Source organism: Orcinus orca, chromosome 2, assembly GCF_937001465.1.
Source record: "Orcinus orca chromosome 2, mOrcOrc1.1, whole genome shotgun sequence".
NCBI classification, from domain to species: domain Eukaryota; kingdom Metazoa; phylum Chordata; class Mammalia; order Artiodactyla; family Delphinidae; genus Orcinus; species Orcinus orca.
In genome coordinates, this window is record NC_064560.1 from 152,219,835 (window position 1) to 152,240,129 (window position 20,295).

At 44.7% G+C, this 20,295-nt stretch overlaps 1 protein-coding gene across 4 annotated transcripts in view; it reads right to left on the reverse strand.

The window, feature by feature from the left end:
• The window catches only part of PYGL (glycogen phosphorylase L), a 79,750-nt gene extending 66,590 nt beyond the window's left edge, over window positions 1-13,160 (reverse strand). For 2 of the 4 annotated variants that reach the window (XR_007475693.1, XM_004285592.4), the window contains exons 1-4: window positions 12,828-13,159; window positions 7,634-7,735; window positions 4,674-4,752; window positions 1,405-1,508 (exon numbers count right to left, since the gene is read on the reverse strand). Coding sequence is in view for 3 of the 4 variants with exons in the window: in XM_004285592.4 (XP_004285640.2) it covers window positions 1,405-1,508; window positions 4,674-4,752; window positions 7,634-7,735; window positions 12,828-13,070 (528 nt within the window). In the remaining variant the exon portion in view is untranslated. Of the gene's footprint in view, window positions 1-1,404; window positions 1,509-4,673; window positions 4,753-7,633; window positions 7,736-12,307; window positions 12,448-12,827 lie in introns of those variants that run through there. The other 2 variants (XM_033416245.2, XM_033416246.2) reach the window with 2 other exon arrangements.
• Window positions 13,161-20,295: the final 7,135 nt, after the last annotated feature.

Below are 20,295 nucleotides of genomic sequence, written 5' to 3' on the forward strand. Positions count from 1 at the left end.
CCTTCCTCTCCCCTGGGATTAGCTCCAGCCTAGGTCCCTCAACCCAAGGCCTGATCACGCAGACCTTGGACTGACTCTTGGGAGGGCTCAGAGAGCTCAGGCTTCTTGAATATCCAGTATCCTTTTGCCAATGATGTGTGTGTATGAGACAAAGATACGGAGAGAAAAAACCTCAATCACACTTAGCATCGGGGAAAACTGTCCATGCCAGGGCTGACTGTAGTTCAAAGAGTTACCAAAGATAAACAGATACTTAAGAATCTAGTTTGGTTATATAAAAATAAAATGAGAGTCATTTGTATGGATTCATTACTATTTGTGCAGTTTTCTACAGAGCACTATAATTATACATATTACATATGTGCCAGAGTATTTTAATATAATAGTTAACAGGACTGCCTGCTTTCGTCTTATAAAAAAATTAGAACACTGAGCTTACATATCTTGTAAGATAGGCATGTTAAGGAGGGCAAGACTCTGAGTGTAGAAAAGAATACTGAATGTGGACCTGGAAATCTGGGGATATACAGCCTTATTTGCCAACTGTGTGATCTGAGGTGACTTCCCCTCTTAAGACCTTCAGTTTTCTCACCTACAAAAATGGTGACATGCTTCCTACTATCAAGAGTTATTGGGGGACTTCCCTGGTGGCGCAGTGGTTAAGAAGACATCTGCCAATGCAGGGGATACGGGTTCGAGCCTTTGTCGGGGAAGATCCCACATACCACAGAGCAACTAAGCCCGTGTGCCACAACTACTAAGCCTGCGCTCTAGAGCCCACGAGCCACAACTACTGAAGCCTCTGCGCGCCTAGAGCCCGTGCTCTGCAACAAGAAAAGCCACTGCAATGAGAAGCCCACGCACCCCAACGAAGAGCGGCCCCCGGCTTGCTGCAACTAGAGAAAGCCCGCGCGCAGCAAAGAAAACCCAATGCAGCCGAAAATAAATAAATAAATAAATAATAATAATAATAAAAAAGACCCAACGCAGCCATAAATAAATAAATAAATAAATTTTTAAAAAAAGAAAAAAGTTATTGGGGAAATCATGAGCTAAAAGATGTGCTCCTCCATTTTATATGCTGCAGAGATAGGACACTGCACATTATAGGTAGTCCACATGCAGGCAATCAGTGATAACTATCTTCAGAGCACCCCTGTGAGTCTGGCACCGTACAAGATGCTACGGACCTGGTGGTGAATGATATTGGCGATACCGGCAGGCTCTCTGCTCTTAGGGAGCTTACACCTCAAAGTGGGAAGACTGACAGTGTTCACTGACGTCAACCAAATGCCACAGAAAGTAGTAAAGCTCTACGTAAAATGTCCATAAGTTATAAACCATCCAGAACACCATGAAGACAAAGGACTTTAATGACAAAATGAAAAAATATGTCTCACGTACCTGCCATCCATCTCGAATCTTCTGATTGAAGATTCCATATTCATATCGGATGCCATAGCCGTAGGCTGCAAGCCCCAGAGTTGCCATGGAATCCAAGAAGCAGGCTAAATTAAACAGAGCACAGGCCACAGGCAGCGTCACCAAGGTTACTCAAAATTCTGTCTTTCTCTAAAAAACATGGCAGCCACAAAACATTTCTCTATGAGAAACCATATTTGTATCCTAAAGCGGAGACTGCAGCACAGCGGGTATTAAGTTTTTAAAATAACATTCTAATTATAGAATAAACTATAGAAAAGGTAGAAAATACAACATGTAGAAAGAAGAAAACAAACATTTATTACCTCACCATCCAGAAATAACCACTGTGTTGGCATTTCATCTGAGAAATGCCAGATGTCTACGTTAGAAATGTCCTTTATTATGTCTATGCTAGAAATTCCTTTATTATGTCTGTTCCTCACACTGCCCTTTCTAGGGGAAGCGGTCTCCATGTCCCCCTGCTTGAAAAGACGTGTATAATTTACATGTAAATTGACTGACTAGCTGGACATCTGGGGCAGACTCTCTTTCTGGCTAATGGAATTCCAGTGTGGTTCACATTATCAGGTGGCCTTATGCTTCAGGGAGGCTGGACCAACTGAATCTTGACTAAACTTCTAAGCTAATCATAGTAATTTTATGTCCTTCACCAGTTTGGGTTTTGGCATGAGCATTCAATGACATTCAATCCAATGAGAGGTGCTAGAAAGCCTGCTGGGTACAGTGAAAGATTTTCCTTACTGCTGCCGTCTTTCTTCCATGAAGGTAAAGTCAAAAGAACCATAGAGACCCAGAGTCCTGACAGAATTGTCTGCTGAATAAATTAATCTTAAAATGGCCAACCTCTGAAGTTCTCGTTCTGTGATAATACACGTCCTTGCTGGCGGAACTAGCTTTTGCTAGGTTTTCTGTTTCTTGTCGCCAACGGCTTTAATGACAGAGCACCTGATCTAGAGCAGCCGATCAACAGGCTGGGTAGGATCTATCTTGTGGTCAGGAGGAATTTTAGGGGTTACGCTAAGCATGGTGCCCCTCTCAGGAATCTGAACTGAGAAATATACAGAGAATGAGAAAATATAGTAGGATCTAAAACTGAAAAGAACATTGAAAATTGCAGATCAAACAGGAAGAGACTGAGCTAGGTTCACGGTGGAGTCCTAAAACAGATCCACAAAGGCCAATGGCCAAGACCTTCAAGTTACTGTAACATCACAATGGTCTTCCAGTCCCTGTGCTCATGTGGCCTGGCTCTGTCCCAGTTCCTGCTCTCTCGGAGCTGTGGCGATTTGTCTTTTCCTGGGTCCTGATCAAATTATCCTTAGAGCCTCACCAGAATGGGGGTCCCAGTTTTTTCAGTCTGGTAAGAGATGAGGTCATCTAATGAGAATTACTCAGCCTCATTCACCCCTTCCCTGTCAGACCCAGAGTGGGGTGAACGCTGCCAAAAAATAGGCCTGGGACTTTACATAAAAGGAAGGCAGCCCACCTTGTCAGTCTTAGACGAGCATGCCGTTGGCTCTGCTGATCTTCCTATAGCTCCATGGAAAGCCTACTAATTACCCGATGATTAACTTCTCAAGGTGGCTAAGTATGCCAAAGGCAGCGTTTTCTATGACTAACTGCAACGTTAAAACACATGGCCACTCATGTAGTAAGGAATAAACAATATGAAACACATGCAAATGGAGTTCTAGTCATTTGAAACTGTGTGTAAAATTAAGAGATTGTGGAATCATTTCTAAAAGAGAAGACGTAGATATTTATTTTTCATAGAGTACGATCTGATACATACATGTGTGGTCGTACATTCTATTATTAAATTTAAATTTTACAAGTAAATAATATAGTAACATCCTCTTTGTAAAAACAATTCAAATGTTACTGACAGGGCTTCCCTGGTGGTGCAGTAGTTGAGAATCTGCCTGCCAATGCAGGGGACACGGGTTCGAGCCCTGGTCTGGGAAGATCCCACATGCCGCGGAGCAACTGGGCCCGTGCGCCACAATTACTGAGCCTGCGCGTCTGGACCCTGTGTTCCACAAAAGAGGCCGCGATAGTGAGAGGCCAGCGCACCGCGATGAAGAGTGGCCCCCGCTTGCCACAACTAGAGAAAGCCCTCGCACAGAAACGAAGACCCAACACAGCCATAAATAAATAAATAAAGCAAACTGTCAACAAGTAAAAATAAATAAACACTATAAAATGTTACCCACAGGGCTAGCATCCCTTTTGACTGCCACCCCCAGTTCTGCGCTCCTCTCTACAGAAAGTCACAAGGAGCAGTTCAGTATTTCAAATTTCAGACTTTTTCTATGGATTTACATATATACATTCTCACATAAAATATTATTTTTTAAAAAACATAAATGGTATCACACTGTGTGGCTTTTAATGCAACTTGTTTCCTCTGCCCCCAGCCCCCCACCTCTTGGAGGTCCACGCAGGGAAGTACAAATAGTTCGCTTTTCGGTTGACACACATTATTCTGTAACATGGTGTTCCTCTACTTATTTACCTATTCTATCAATGGACATTAGGTTATTTCTAAAATGTTGCTTTTACAGACAATACTGTAGCAATTTTTTTCACATGCCTCCTTGTGTACATGTTGGAGTATTTCTTTAGGGTAGATATCAGGAAGTAGAATTGCTTGGTGGTAAGGATGCATATTTTTAATTTAATGGCATTGGTATTATATTTTTAATGTTTTCCTCTATATTTGTGGAAAAATCATTTCCTGGATAAAGCAAAGAACTCAAAATTCATCCGTACAAAACAAAAATACTCATTAATTAAATCATACCAATAGTATAACAAGTGTGTCACTGCCTACTAGTTAATCAAAAAGCAAACTGTTAAGTGCACAGGACGATAACACAATGGGTAAACAACTTAGGTGCTACCACACGAGTATGTGAATTGAGCAGCTGTGAAGAAATAACAGTGAAGTGAAGGGGCCACCCTGGAAACCCTTAAGTGAACAGGAAGGATCTGGTCAGCTTTGGGGTTTGAAGCAATGTCTCCAAACTTTTTAAGCAATGTCTCTTTTGTTAAAGATCGTTTCTCTACTGTTTGTCTAGAACTGGTCAAACCACCGTGCAGACTCAGAAACAAACACAGCTACAACCGGCTCACACTGTGCACTTCTAGACAGTCTTCTGGTTCTTTAAGCATGGCTGTGCATGGCATCTGAGACGGCGTCAAGGGCCAGACAATAGCACACTTACCAGCAAGCCTCCCAAGACCACCATTGCCAAGCCCAGCATCTTCTTCAATTTCTTCTAACTCCTCCATATCCAATCCAAGCTGGTGATGAAAGAAAAACAACATAGGATGTGGATACAAACTTTAGATATACAAACAGGCCACTTCAGAGAGAACAGTAATTTCCTAAAGCTCTGGGTTGGGTCTTCAGGTTCATCTGTGAACTCAATCCTGCCAGGTCCCTCACTGCTTGAACCAGCATCAGATACCCGCTGCGGATGCTGGTGACTGAAGATGCAAACTGTCCGAGATGGCACGGCAGCAGCTTGGAGAAGAGTATGGGCTCTAAATGTCCATTACTGACCCTGTTACTTCTTAGCTATATGAACCTGAGCAAGGTAGTAAATCTCACTATGCCTTTCACTTCTCGTTTAAAAATGAGGATAATAGTATCTACTTCATTTAGGGCTGTGAATTAAATGAGATTATACAAACAAAGCATTCAGAATGATTCCTGGGTAGGTATTTCTCTATAAATGTTGGCTATTACTATTTCTTAAAATTATTTTTTGTTGCCAGGGTAAAACCTCAGAAATAGTCCAGTACCAAGTTGATACTAACTGGACTAAATTTTGAACATGACCGAAAGGTATGAGGTCAGATTTTCCGGGATGGACTACAGTTCATCTTTTCATGACCACAACGTATTTACTCAGTAAGGTCAAAGGTTGTTAACCCAAAACCAGTTAGTGAGTCACTGCCCATGACACCAGGGGCCAGACAGCCGTCAGGGAAACCTCAGCCCCGTGGTCCTGCTGGATGGGCCTAAAATTCTCTACTTCTCTCTGGGGTAGATAACAGACTGTGGGGGGATAGTGGGAGGGGGAGATAAATTAGGAGGTGGGATTAACATATACCCACTACTGTATATAAAATAGGTAAACAACAAGGACCTACTGGGCTTCCCTGGTGGTGCAGTGGTTAAGAATCTGCCTGCCAATGCAGGGGACATGGGTTTGATCCCTGGTCTGGGAAGATCCCACATGCCACACAGCAACTAAGCCCACGAGCCACAACTACTGAGCCCGCTGAGCCCGTGTGCCACAACTACTGAAGCCGCGCGCCTAGAGCCCGTGCTCTGCAACAAGAGAAGCCACCGCAATGAGAAGCCTGCGCACCGCAACGAAGAGTAGCCCCCGCTCGCCGCAGCTAGAGAAAGCCCGTGCGCAGCAATGAAGACCCAATGCAGCCAAAAATAAATAAATAAAATAAATAAATTTATTAAAAAAAACAAAAACAAGGACCTACTGCATAGCGTAGGGAACTATACTCAACATCTTGTAATAACCTATAATGGAGAAGAAGCTAAAAAAGAATATATAGCTGAGTCACTTTGCTGTACACTTGAAACTAACACAACATTGTAAATTAACTATAGTCAATTAAAAAAAAAAGAGGGAGAGACTGTGGGAGGCCAAGGAGCATCTGTGACCTTGGGGATGGATGGAATTGGTTGCCAGTCAGCTCCCTGCCACAAAGTGTTGGGACCCGCACAGCCAGAGGTCACTAGCAGCAGTGTGGACTCATATCAAAATTCTGCAGCTGTAGAGGTCACTTTGGACTGTTCATCTTACAATGAGGAAATTGATGGCCAGATAAACTAAACGACCTGTCCTCTGCTGACTAGATAATAATCTAGCCCATGCCTGGCTAATAATGGTCCATTGGGAAGAATTGGACTGCATTCTTAATCTGAAAGTGATGCAATCCATGAAATTCTACATGGAAACATAATTCACACATTTGAAAACATATGCACAAGATGTAACTATGCTTGAAGTGGATGCCCCAGTTGCCATGGGGTTACCTGCTTGGATCCCTACCCTTATTCAAAAGTTGCTTTCTGACACAAGTCCTGATAACTAAATCTTCTAAGAGTTCAAAAATGGATTTGCTTCTGTTCATTGTTCAAAGGGCTTTCAAACTTGCTCCCTGGTGACTAGAGTACTGGGGTCCTTGTGACATCAACTGCTAATGCTAGTGCTCAAGATTTTTAACATTCTAAACGTGTTGAGTCTAGAGTAGGCTATAAACCTTGAGCAAGGAGACATGGGTTACTTCATCCCACCTGGTTAGATTATGGTGCAAAGGAGGTATATTTTTTTCAGCTGATATCAGGGGAAGCAAAGAAAAGGGAAGCAGAGAGGAGCTGCAATGGTTCTTTCGCACGAAATGCTCTACTAAACCCACACAAAGGAAACCAGCCCTAGTGACAAGCAGCTGGCCACAGGGGAGGACAACAACCCTATGCCAGGCCAAAAGCAACTTGAACAGTCTCTTACTTAGAGTGCATCTTTGCAAATACTCGTTCCTCCTATTAACCACATCAGAAAGGTTAAGGACTATTTTTGGTATCAAGATGCTTGAAGGTCAAAGGAGAAACAGTTAAATACGTTCATTCAAACAAATTAGCACATTAGGTTCAAGACCTCAGGCTCCTCATTTAAAGAGGAAGTGTATTTTACATCTCATTAAGCAACAGAGAAAGTATGACAACAGAATTTTAAAAGTTTATTACTTTCACGTATTGCCTTGATATACAAATAACAGTCAAACTTTGATCCCTTTAAAAAAGTATATGGGAGCCCAAAGTAAAGCTTGTGATTCCAATGGCAGGGACTCAAGTACTTCTTCAAGGCTTGTTCAGATGCTAATTGCTAAAATGTAATTTGTTGCATAATGCCGTCAAAAACTGATTGCAGAACAAAATTCTCATGAGGTAAAACTAGTTCTCTAGCTTTGTTCCTCTTCACCCAGAGATCAGGAGTACTATAGTTTAGATTTCTAATAGTTTGTAATAGCCATGTCTATAGAAGCAATTTTTCACCATTTTTGGGGGGGGGGGGCGGCTATATCCCCAAGGTTCCTGAGTTGAACTTGAAATTTAAAGGGAGAGAATGAGAGAAATATGGAGACAATGCACCTGGTAAATGGCCTCGTCACAGGCATTCTGCAGGCCAAGGTTGATCATGGTGTTCTGTAATGTTCGGCCCATGTAAAATTCCAAAGAGAGGTAATAGACCCTCTGAAACAAAGAGAGAGGTCATGTTAACGGCTATGAGGCCAACCTTACTTGTCAACATAAAAACACAAGGTCACCCATAAGAAACAAACAGGCAGGACTACTTTAACTCAGGTTCAAATGAGACTCCTATAGATGCATGAAGGGCTAAAGAAAAGCACTTCTGATAACTTACTGGCTTTGGAAAAACCATTTCATATCCTGGTTTTGGTGGTAATACTTAAAAAAATATATATCTTTTACCCCCAGGGAGGGGAAAAAAAGCAAACTCATCCAACTCATTAGATTCAATATTTTGTGGGTTTTTTCTTCCTGTTCATGAGCCTCATGAAAAAACATATGTTTGGGGTAAACGGAAGTCAGACTGACATAGCTCATCATTCATCTGTAAAATGTTTATAGGATGAGGGTCAGGTGGGGTTGGCTGTGAGCATCTCAAGTCATCCAAGAAACACAGAGATTAACTCCTTCAAGATACACCCAATGGCTACAAAGTATTCCTCCTTAACTGTTACTGCAAGTAATATTATATATAATTAAATATTTTAGAATTAAAATTATCCTAGAAAGTCTATGAACTGGCAATAGTTCCTTCTGTGTAACAAAAGACTGCCTCAGGTTTATTGGTGTCTGTTCTTGGTGAAATAGGACATTTCTCTATCAGGTTAGAAACTGTTTGCTTTTGACATAGTAAAAGCCAAGCAAATATCAATAGTAATCAGAGTTGAAAGCAAAAGGTGCAAAGCTCAGACTTACCTAAAACCCTTTAAAATACAAGCACAGTTTACTAGTCAAAAAAAACAAAAAGGGTCAGTAACTTCATCATCCTCTTATAAAATATCTTACTCTCTGTATCAGTTCCTCTTTTCTTTTTCACCAAACACAAAACAAAACAATAAAAATCTGTAAATGCAACAGTATCAATATAAAGTCACCTCAAATTTTAGGGACTTCCCCATTTCTCAATAGGAAGAACCCCAAAGAAAAGGATTTGGTCAACCAGGAAGTACTAAAAAAAAAAAAAAAAGAATATAGTTCAATATAAGAAATGCCTATAATAAAAATTGAAAAAGGGGCTTCCCTGGTGGCACAGTGGTTGAGAGTCCGCCTGCCGATGCAGGGGACGCAGGTTCGTGCCCCGGTCTGGGAAGATCCCACATGCCGCAGAGCGGCTGGGCCCGTGAGCCATGGCCGCTGAGCCTGCGTGTCCGGAGCCTGTGCTCCGCAAGGGGAGAGGTCACAACAGTGAGAGGCCTGCGTACCGCAAAAAAACTAAAAAAATAAAAAAAAAGAAAGAAAGAAAGAAGAAATGCCTATTATGATATTTAAATCATTAGTTACACATGTATACTTAAAATATTATATGAAAATGTCAATTCAGAAATCTTACTTTTCCCTACTTTCATTTTATGAAACAATTGAATTCTAAGTCTTCCCATGGATAGTCAACATGTTATCAAACACTATTTTCCAGAGCACATCGTCATTATTTTTATCCAAGTTGTTTGAATATCTATAATGCTGTCATTAGGGCCCTCATTAGTTTATTAGATACCTTTCTGTGAGCTGGGAAAAGGTATCTTTCCTGGGGCAGACTCAGGCCAAAGAGGTGCAAGGCGTCACTCATCCCCCCACCCCCCCCACCCCTCCACCCCCCCCACCCCCGTCCCCGGCGCCCTTGTACCAATGCATCACAAAAAAGAGCATCTCAAGCCACAAATATACATTTACATAACATCAGGGCAGTTTTTTTCATTCTTCCCTGTGTGCATTTTCATGATCTCTATAATATAACCACTACCTATTGCTTTTTACTTTTTAGTGATCTATAGAAAGCTTGGTTATAAATACAGTATATATATCCAACACTTGCAATTGTGAGGTCATAGCCCCAGGAATAATGACAACATCTGTGTTAAGTTTCTTTGTCTCCCTTTTAAGGATTCTAAATTAGCATGGACTTAAGAGTTTTTAAGACATTTCAAGGTCTTCCTAAAAAAATGTTGCTGCTTAAAATAAAGTAGTTGATAGAGAGCATCTTGTTACATGACAGATTTTCCAAGGACATGAATTTAAGGTGATTTCCTATTTTCCCACAAATAAATTTTTTTTGGGGGGATAGCACCTTATATTTGGGGGTATAAAAGACCTTAAAAAATTGATCTCCCTCATCGTCTTAGTTAGCGGTCCCTAAACATTTAAATATACTTCTGGTAGTAAAATATTTGAGCATCTCCAGTATAGCTTATAGATTACATGCATGCACTACCATTACTAATATCTTAGTATATTTTACAAAAATTAGAAATTTTCAAAAGGCTTGTGTAGATAAAATAAAGAAGACATAACAATAAGCAATATTTTTGAAATACTTTAAATTTGTTCCTAGGTGTATGGAATAGGCGGCAACACAACTGAGACTTGCAGGGCAGGCAAGAGTTGAGCAGAGTCCCACGTGGTGGGAAGGGCATTCCGGGTGAAGGGTGCAGTGTGGGCAGAGGCCCGGAAGTGGGGAGAACAGGGCATGGATGGAGATGGCAAATTGGCCTGGTGGGAGAGCAAGGTAATGGGAGGGACAGGCTCACCTGGGCTGAGGAGGGCCTTCAGTGCTTAAGGACTGTGGAAGGCAACACTGCCAGTGATATAGATCTGAGCAGAGGGCAAGATGGATGTCTTTAAGAGGTTTAATCAGACTATAACGCATAGAATGAGATGGGATTGCAACCTCAAATGCCTTCAGGAGCCAGACAGAAAATAAGTGTGTAAAGGCAGTCACAAAAAACAATGAGGAGTACTGGGCCAAGAACTGGAGTGTCCTGCCCAAAGGTACGGAAAATAAAACTGCTTAAAGATGTCTAACCGACCAAATAAAATAAGTCTGCTAGCCATATTCAGTTGCATGCAGCCAGTTTAACCATTTCTGGGAAGCAAGGTAAACACTTAGAAATCTACTTCATCGAAGACCAGAGGCCAGGGCCTCAGTTAGGCAGAAAAGTGAGAACGGAGGAGAGTGGGTATTTTCAAGGCAAACTGCAGAAATCAACAGAATTTGGCAACTTGTTGAACGGGGAATACAGGAGGAAATCAAAGGCGAAACTAAAGTTTTGTGTCTGGGTGACTGTCAGGATGACAATGCTATTAACGTTAGAAACACAGAAGAGAGGGCAGGATCAGGAGGGATGACAGATTTGAGTTTTTAACATGCTGAGTTTAAGGGAATAAGGCGAGATCTAGGTATGTTTACCGAGCACTTACAAATGTAGGAATGGAGCCAGAAAAGGAATTGAGACTAGAGATCCAGATTTGGGATTCATCTGCAGTTACTAGAAAGTAGGGGAGGTGGGAGAGAAGATTGGACACACCTACTGGCTCCACTCTATGCTGAGGGCAGGGACCTTCTGTTATATGAATGACTGTCACAGAGTAGACACTTTATGAACATGTGTGGACTGGATCTTGTTCACTTGTATCACTATCAGAATACCTGGCTTATACCTGCGTAAGTAAGAAATGCTTGCCCAGTGCAGAAACTAACAAGAGAACGAGAAAACCATAAAGTACCAGATAAATCACTGGAGGAGAAACGTACAAGGCAACTATGTTCTATGGCACTAAATGCTTTGGAAGTGTGTGGGGAGGGGAGGGGGGCAGGTCCTAAAATATGGCTCATCATCTCACTCTCCAGCTTAAAAACTTAAATAAATAATAATTTTTAATGTAAGGTGCAGTCCCTGCTATGCAAATAAAAATTACGGTAAATATATGTATACATAAAGTGTTTTCTAAGGATATAGTTTAGCAGTTGCTACCTCTGGGTAGAGGCCTAAGCCTCAGGGGCGGGGAAGTTACTTTCCATTTGAAAGCTCTGTTACAGCTGCAATTTCTCACTCTGAGGACTGTTTTGCTTAGGGGGTTCTTTGAGCACTTGGAATATGGGCTATTCTTTTTCATGCTTTACATATTTAAAAAAATCCTAATAAATGTTTATGTGTATTTCCCACTACCTCCAGGATATTCCCATCATTCACCCTTTCCAATATGCCTCCAGCCAGCGTTTCCAGTTTCCTCTCTCAACACTCACAACCATCCTCACGGCTGCTGCCAGAGCTGCTCTCTCACCCGCACTCTACACAACACAATCCCTCTGGCTGCCAAGTCCTCCTCAGTCCTCCCCACCCCGCCTTCCCAGGTTGGCCAGGTGGAAATAGTGTTCCTCCGTGCGCCCAGCAGCGTCCACTCTAGCCCCCGCGCACTGGGTAGGGGTGGTCTGTGAACAGCACTCCTCAGCAGTTCCCAGGTGGCCTGGCCCTCGGTCTCCAGTCCGCAGGAATCAAGGAAGTCCAGAAGCTCCACACCCCACTCCTGGGAACTGCGTGTTGGGCGAGGGGCGGGGGTCGCTCAGAGCTCTGACCATGGGGTGGGACCTCTACCCCTCCCTCTTCACCACACTCGGGCAGTACCTACGACAAGCCCGGGTCTCCCGCGAAACCCCCATCTAGTCCTCCAAAAGTTCTATGGGCTCTGAAGCACCTTCTTCCCACTCTTCCCCACCTACCCCCCCTTAATTCTTATTACCGTTTGACGACCTTTGCATTTGTCTCCCTCCCTAAACATTCAGCTTCCCCGAGGCAGGGTTCTCATCCGTTTTGTTCTGGGTCGACTGCCTGGGGCCGAGAACTGTGTCTGGCATACAGAGAGGAGCCGCCCGATATCTCAGAGTAAACGCTGAGAGGAACGCTCCAAAAAAGTTTGTGAAGCAAGTGGACAGGCGAGGGAGGCCTGGGCGTCGGCTCCAGGCGGTGCCCAGGGGCAGGAGGCGCAGTGAGGCCCACGAGATGTGAACGGGGTGTTGGCGGAGGGCCGCATCTGTCCCTTGGGCTGCCCACCCGCCGCCCAGATGCTCTACGCCGGACTTCGCGGGGGGCAAGAACGGGGTGAGGAGAGGTCACTCCGGGGGCTCCATCCACCCCCGCCGCGGACACCGCCCCGGCGCCCGGATGCCGGACTCGCGCGGTCCCGGAAGGGCACGACCCGGCGAGGGGCGGCGAGGAGCCCCCCTCCCCCTCCCCCCCCCCCCCCGCGCCCGGGCGCGTACCTTGGGGCACGTCTCGTAGTAGTGCTGCTGCGTGCGGATCCAGCGCCCCACCAGGTGGTCGCGCACCGTGTGCGCCAGCGCGAAGAAGTAGTCGCGGGGGGTGGCCACATTGCGGTCCTTGACCAGCGTGAAGTGCAGATGCCGGTTGAAGCCCTTCTTCAGCTCGGCCACGTTCTCCACGCCCACGATGCCGCGGATGCTGATCTGCCGCCGCTTCTCCTGGTCGGTCAGGGGCTTGGCCATGGCGGCGGCGAGCAGGACGTGCGGCTCCGGACGCCCGGCGGCAGGACAGGGGCGGAGTCGCCCTGCGCCTCTCGCCGCTTTTGAGTCGGCGAAAAGTCTGACGCCCGCCCCTCGGTGCGGCGCCGCCCGGGGTTGCAGCCCGTCCTCCTGAGAGGCGGAGGGAAACCCTGGCCCCTCCCTTTGACTCTGGGCCGGGCAGGGCGCGTAGGGCGGTGTGGGAGAGCACCTGTCGCGACCTCTGCGCACCCGATATGCCAGGGGGTGGAGGTGGGGGCCTGGCGGCCAGGGACCTGGGCTGAATCCTCTTGGCAGTTGAAGGTGGGACCTTTGGTGACTCACGTGGACACTCTGACGCCTCCTTTCGGATCTGGGGAATGGGGCTGGGGGGTGAGTAGAGGAGGGAATTTGTCCTGCCTCCGCACTCTAGAGTCTTGGGTAGAAGGAGGATGTCTGGTGTGAAAGCGTTGTAAGCAGATGGGGGGCAGGGGGGGGAAGGTCCCTGGAGATGGGAGAACCACCTGCATGGCTTTCTTGACATAAGAGAAGGCATTTTTGGCCTAAGCCATGTTGTGATCTAAGCCTGGCCACGGTGCTTGTCCTTGAAGAGGTCTCAGTGATTAATGATCTTAAGGGAAGTAAGGGAATGCAGGAACAAAGGAAAAGCAGTCAAGAAATAATGGTTCAGTGATAAAACAGAGTCCTAGTTCCTCCTCAAGGGATATACATAGCAATCTGATACCCATCTTTGAGGTCTGCAGGAACTAAGGCCCCCCAGCCAGGCGGAGGGTGCAATGATGATGTTGACCCTAATGACTTAAGTCAACGAAAGCTTGGCTTCTGTCTACCTTTGCCCCAATTCTTTGCTGAGTTCTCCTCTCCTCCAGCCCTTTCATGAATATGCATGACCCTTAGCTTAAAACATCCCCAGTTTTGCTGTTCAGGGAGACTCTGCTTTGGGAAGGATTCCGGGTGTTCTCCTTACTTGCTGCAAGTAATAAATTCTTCCTTCTCCCGATCTTTGGCTTGGTTGTGTCTTTTGGCTCGACACCCACCAAGAGGCGAACCCAGTTTTCAGGTAACAGCAGGTTGCTGGCAAACTTTTGTTTTACGGAGGTTTATTTGCTATTTTTATTGCTATTATTTCTCACCTGGAATGGGTTCTACCACAAGCTTCGGAAGGGATCCTGGAGGGTCAGCACTCTTTTACTTCGGTTGTCCCATGTCCCTGTCAGTCCTTGACATCCCCCCATCTAGGATCAGAAAAGAAACCCAGGGCACCCCCTTTGCTTTCATTTAGTTTTTGAGGAGTCAGGAATTCGGGCTTCTTGACTCTTAGACTCATGCTTGCCCTGTCAAAGCATCCTACTGCTCATCTGTATAGACAAGTTAGTGAGAATCAGAAGTTCTGAGTTGGACCTTCAGGCTGATTAGGTGGCAGGGGCTTTTACCTTTGGCCTCTTGTTTAACCGAAGGCAGGGTGGAGGGAGGAGAAAAAAGAAAGGTGTGTCCTGTAAAATGAAGGGATAACTCACTGGGCTCGTTGCCTCGTTTACAGGAAACAAAGCAGTCTGTGTTACTCTGCAGTACAGGCTGATCTTTGCACCATTCACCTCCAGCGTTGGTGGTATTTATTGGTGTGTGCGCGCACGCGTGTGTGTGTGTTTAAACATTGGCAAAGGATGTCAGAGGCTTTTTCTTTTTCAGTAAGATGTGGTATTAATCTATTATTTTAGAAACAGTCCATTGCCAGAATTGAATTTCCCCCCAAAAAATCTTAGTGCAACTTATTAATGGACTTTACTGTTAATAATAAACCAAAGCTGATTATTTTGAGTTGATGTGGTGTGTGGGGGAGGATTATTTGACTCAGGCTAAATGCAGCTCTCACCATCAAAATAAAACTTCAGATCTCATAGGTCTAGCAAAATATCCAGACCCTTTGTCCTCCCAATGTCAGGGCTTTAGACTCTAGGCCTTTGGGGCAGAGCCAGGACTGAGTTACAACATGCAGTGCCTGTAGTACTGATGACCTGCATAGGAAAGCATTTAGGAGACACAAGGATGAGGGTCTGGCCATCTGGATGAGGCCAGAAATACCCTGAATTAAAAGTGAGAGTGGAGCAGCATCAAAATGGTTGATCTTACAGATAGAACAAACTAGTGGTTACCAGTGGAGAGAAGGGGGGGGAGGGGATTAAGATATACAAACTGCTAGGTATAAAATAAATGAGCAATGAGGGACTTCCCTGGTGGCACAGTGGTTAATAATCCGCCTGCCAATGCAGGGACATGGGTTCGAGCCCTGGTCCAGGAAGATCCCACATGCCACAGAGCAACTAAGCCCATGCGCCACAACTACTGAGCCTGCGCTCTAGAGCCTGCAAGCCACAACTACTGAAGCCCAAGTGCCTAGAGCCCGTGCTCTGCAACAAGAGAAGCCACTGCAATGAGAAGCCCGCGCACGGCAACGAAGAGTAGCCCCTGCTCGCCGCAACTAGAGAAAGCCCGCGCACAGCAACAAAGACCCAACGCAGCCAAAAAAAAAAGCAACAAGGATATATTGTACAGCAGAGGGACTATAGCCATTCTTTCGTAATAACTTTAAATGGAGTATAATCTATAAAAATGTTGAATCACTGTGTTGTACACCTGAAACTAATATTGTAAATCAACCATACTTAAATAAAAAATAAATAAATGAAAAAAAAAGTTGATCTTAAAATAACCAGGTCTCTATGGTAAAATTTGAGGGGAGGCTGAAAGGGCAGGTCTCTTGACAAATTAGATGATAAAAAATATGTTTCTAAAAGCAGTTTTGAATACCTCTAGGATGGTCACAGCATTAAGCCAGTTGTGGGTCAGTCACAGGTTGGTGTGAAGTAGTTCAACAGTTAGATGGAAAATAGGGTAGAGCAGTGAGATGAGGGGAAGCTAGGTCTTACTCCCAGGGAGGCCTGAACAGCAAAAGGCAAAAGAATTGTCTGGGTACTTGGATGGGGTGTGAGGAATTAGGGGGTGCCAAAGAAGAGATGGAAGCCACCAAAGGCAAACTCGCTGCTTCTTAGTTTCGTTTAAGAAAATTTCAAATAGGTGGATCCTAGCCCCCCTATCTACTTAGATGGACTAAATTCTTGTCGGAAACCCAGGATAATGATGAACTAATAAACACACTATTTGCTTGATTCTGTAGCGAGTTAGTAAACCTACACCCCTGAGTAGCACATCTCTCAAAGTGGAAAAACTGTGAATGGTAGAATGTCCAAACTACAGCATGAGGGGAGGGATGTCCAAGCCCATGTGAAAGGGGTGACTTAGGTGACTTAGGAGTGTGGCATAGAGCTAGTCTTGAATGACAATGAATCACATTGTCAGATAGTCTTTTCACTTCTCTTCCATTCTTTCTAGAAAGTATTTGGTGTTAGCAGGTCTCTAACACTTGTTAATCTATATTTTTAACAGAAAGCAGGTCCAGACTCTACACCTTCTTCAGGTTTTAGCATCTAACAAGAATTTAATAACGTTGTCTTCCACTTATGGTAAATGATACTTCTCCAGTTAACACTCTGACATAAACTTCGCTTTTTAAATTTTAAGTTAAAGTGAATTTACCTGAAGAAAAGTTAGCATTTGGGTGGCACATGGGTTGGCCTAAAAGTGTACAAATGTAACTAAAGTTTGGGAAACACAGAGCTTATGGTCTCCCAGGTCCCTTTGAAATCTAACATCTGCTCATTCTGTACTGGTCTAGGACACTGAGGCCCAGAGAGGTTAAGTTACTTGACCAAGAAGATTACGATCTTTAAAAACCTTTCCTTCAGCCTCTCCCTGACTAGAAACACCCAGAACTGTGGTTCCCTGAAAAAGTGTCAGCCTTATGTGGCTCACCTCTGTTTACACCAGCCTGTGCAACGATGACCCCTGTTAATTCCTGTTTCTCAGCTGTGGCTTCCTCATGGCTGCTCTGATGAAATGGCCCTTGCGAATAGCTGAACAAACTGTGCAGACCTCACAAGACAAGTGTAAGTTGGCCACTTCAGAAAAGAACGTGGGAAAGCGTGTCAGTCCGGGTCTTCAGAGAAGCAGATGGCGAGACAGGATTCAGCATGCAAGGATTTTGTTAGGGCCAATGCCTGCGGGCAAGAAAATGGGGAAGGAGCCAAATTAGCCTGGTAGAGTTTCAGGCTATGATGCAAGTCTGACCCCCAGTGAAGAAGAGGGGGGGGGAACAATGGGAGGGACGATCCCAGACTGCCCTCAGTCCCAGGAAGATCCAGCAAAGCCACTGGCAATTCTGGCACCAAAGCCAACCGTCAGAGAAGTCACCATGCTCTCTTAGCCATTGCTGGGAGCAACCTGGGGAGGCGTGGCCTTTTCACAAGCCCAGCAAGGACATCCGTGGCCCTTGGCCAGTTATGCTCCCTGCAGTTGGAGGTCTATGAGGCCCATTCTGGTAACCACCAGAAAGATATCAGATAACAAACATAGGTTAACAGCCACTATGTTCCAAAGTAGGGCTTACTGTGTTGGCACACCACTTTCAGATTCATCGAATCTGCAGCTAGCATTTTCCAAGGGCTCTGGCTAGGCTCTTAATGTGTGTTCCCTCATTTAATCCTCTTATCAGCTCTGTAGGGCAAGTTCTATTTTTCTTCTCATTTTGTAGATGAAGAAACCGAGGCTTGGAGAAGTTAAGTAGTTTGCTCAAGATCACTTAACGGGTAAGAGGCTGAAGAGGTTTTCAAATATTTGCATATTGTTTTCAGGTTTGGGATCTGTTAAGGAAGCATGAATTCTCACTGCACTTTAGCTGACCTACTTACCCTGTCCCCTTAGTTTGTTTTATACTGTTCTTTGGCCTTTTTTTTTTTTTTTTTTGCGGTACGCGGGCCTCTCACTGTTGTGGCCTCTCCCGTTGCAGAGCACAGGCTCCGGACGCGCAGGCTCAGAGGCCATGGCTCACGGGCCCAGCCGCTCCGCGGCATGTGGGATCTTCCCAGACCGGGGCACGAACCCGTGTCCCCTGCATCGGCAGGCGGACTCTCAACCACTGCGCCACCAGGGAAGCCCAGGATGGGATTATTTTTTGAAATATTAGTCAGCATTTCCCTTATTCTCCTGGTGGTTTACTTTTCCACTCTACCTTGTGCTCCTACTCGCTGAGGAAGGACGTAGCCTTCCTGGTTTGTAGCTGGTCTAGGTTAACATTTGGGAGATGCTGAATGAGAGCCAGGGGTCTGAGAAGACTCACAGGAGTGAGAAGCTATCACAGTGGGTGTGAGGGGAGTAGAGATGTCACTGATCTTGGAGCAAGGAGCCTGGAGGGAGCCTGCCTCCCTGGGGAGGCAGCAGAAACCCCAGGGAGCAGCCTGGGGTGTGGCCCTGCTTGTCTGGAAGATCCAGGGGAAGTAGCAGGACCTCAGGGAGGAGGCTGGGCTTAGACACGATCACAGAGACTCCCCATCCCCAGGGAGGCGTGGGGCAGCCCTTGGGTGAAGACCGGATGCCGAAGGCTGACTCAGAAAATACCCAGGGGGAGACTTGTCAAGGCCTGGGCTTCCCACCCCCAGTCCCCTGCCACTGGTGCTTGGAGTGAATGGGCCAATTAAGTGAGATCACGTTTTCCCTTTCCTGGAGGAATGAGTGTTCCAATTAGAAATTCAAATTATATATAAAAAATAAAGCTGCATTTCGTACACACCTGAGTTTTCATACTGTTTGTATCTGCTTTACCCTCTGGTATTATTACTAATGCAACAAGACTCATGTTTCCGAAAAAGTTTTCACCTTGTTATGGGAATGAATAACATTTATAGGAGATAAATTCTGGGAAAGTTTTGCAAGGAGATATGAACAAATCCCGACAGAGGAAGGGAAGTGAGAAGTGTGCTAAGCCTAGGGTTTCAGCAGGTAATCAGGATGCAACGTGCACTAGAGACAGCCTCCCTGCCACCTTGTCTCAGGGCCTTTGTCATGCTGACCATAGTTGGTCCACATTTTCACTTGTTCTTTGTGCGTAATAGATTTATTGCGGGGATTACCTATAAAACATATAGCTGCCATACAAATATTACTGTTCTTTAGAATTTTGTTCTCTTAAGGAGTAAACTGAAGGAATCCCAAACACCAGGTTCTCAAATGCAAACACTTTTCACTTCTCTGAGCTGTTAATCATCCATCTTTAAAGCTCTAACCAATAGGATGCTTGGATTTGAGGTAACATTTATCAGCTTAAAACATATTACAGAGAAGAAAATAGCTTCCTTTTCATTTAATGTTTTCAAGGATGGAGCCTGGGAGTCTGGATGATGTGTTAAAAGCTGATCTCATGCACAAATGTCAGGCTTTTCTTTTTGCATTTCTTGTTTGTACTAGAGTTCATTCAGCATAGGTTTGCATAGCATAGCCTATCTCTGTTTTTCAAATTCAATGTTTTAATTTATTGATTTATTTTAAAAATATTTGTTAAGAAACTACTATGTGTCCAGCCTTTTGCTGGGCACTTGGGATACATCAGTGAACCAAACTGATGACAGAGTAGCCAGGTACATTGTTTCCCCAGTCCCTGGTTTCCTGGGAACTCACTCCCTCTCTTTATCTGCTTCCCCTCACCCCTTTATACTTAAGTATATCGTGGGAGTGGTCATTTTACAACAATGACTATAGAGGACTCCCTTTTGGTCATGTTCCTGGTGAAAGAAGGAACTGGAAGAATGGACCAACTTGGAAAGTCAACAAATCAATCATTGAATGAGCACCCATTGTATGCAAGGAACTGTGCTCACTGTTAATGGTACAAAAAATACAGGCCACGGTCTCTGCCTTACCAAGAACTTTTAAACTAGGTTAAGGCACCACACTCACATGAAAATACAAGGCGGAGTATGCTGAAGGAAAAAACAGTTAGCCCAGAACTTAAGTGCTCAGTTCACAGGAAGGAAAGAGCATCTTGTATTCGTCTTGAAGCCAAATGACAACAGCTGTTTCTCTTTCTTCTTAGAAGTGCTATTTCTTCCTCCACACCCTTGAATCATAGTATATTAGTCATGGGATCACAGTACATTTCCAGTTGAAGATGAAAACATGAAGTTTCACTCCATCCATAATTTTCATGACAAATCATCATTTTATATTTTTGAGATTTAAGTGTGAGAACTGCAGAGTCAAGTTTATACCAGCAGGTGGAGGAATTTGCTATTTGAACTCAACATCTCAGGCCATCCAGTGG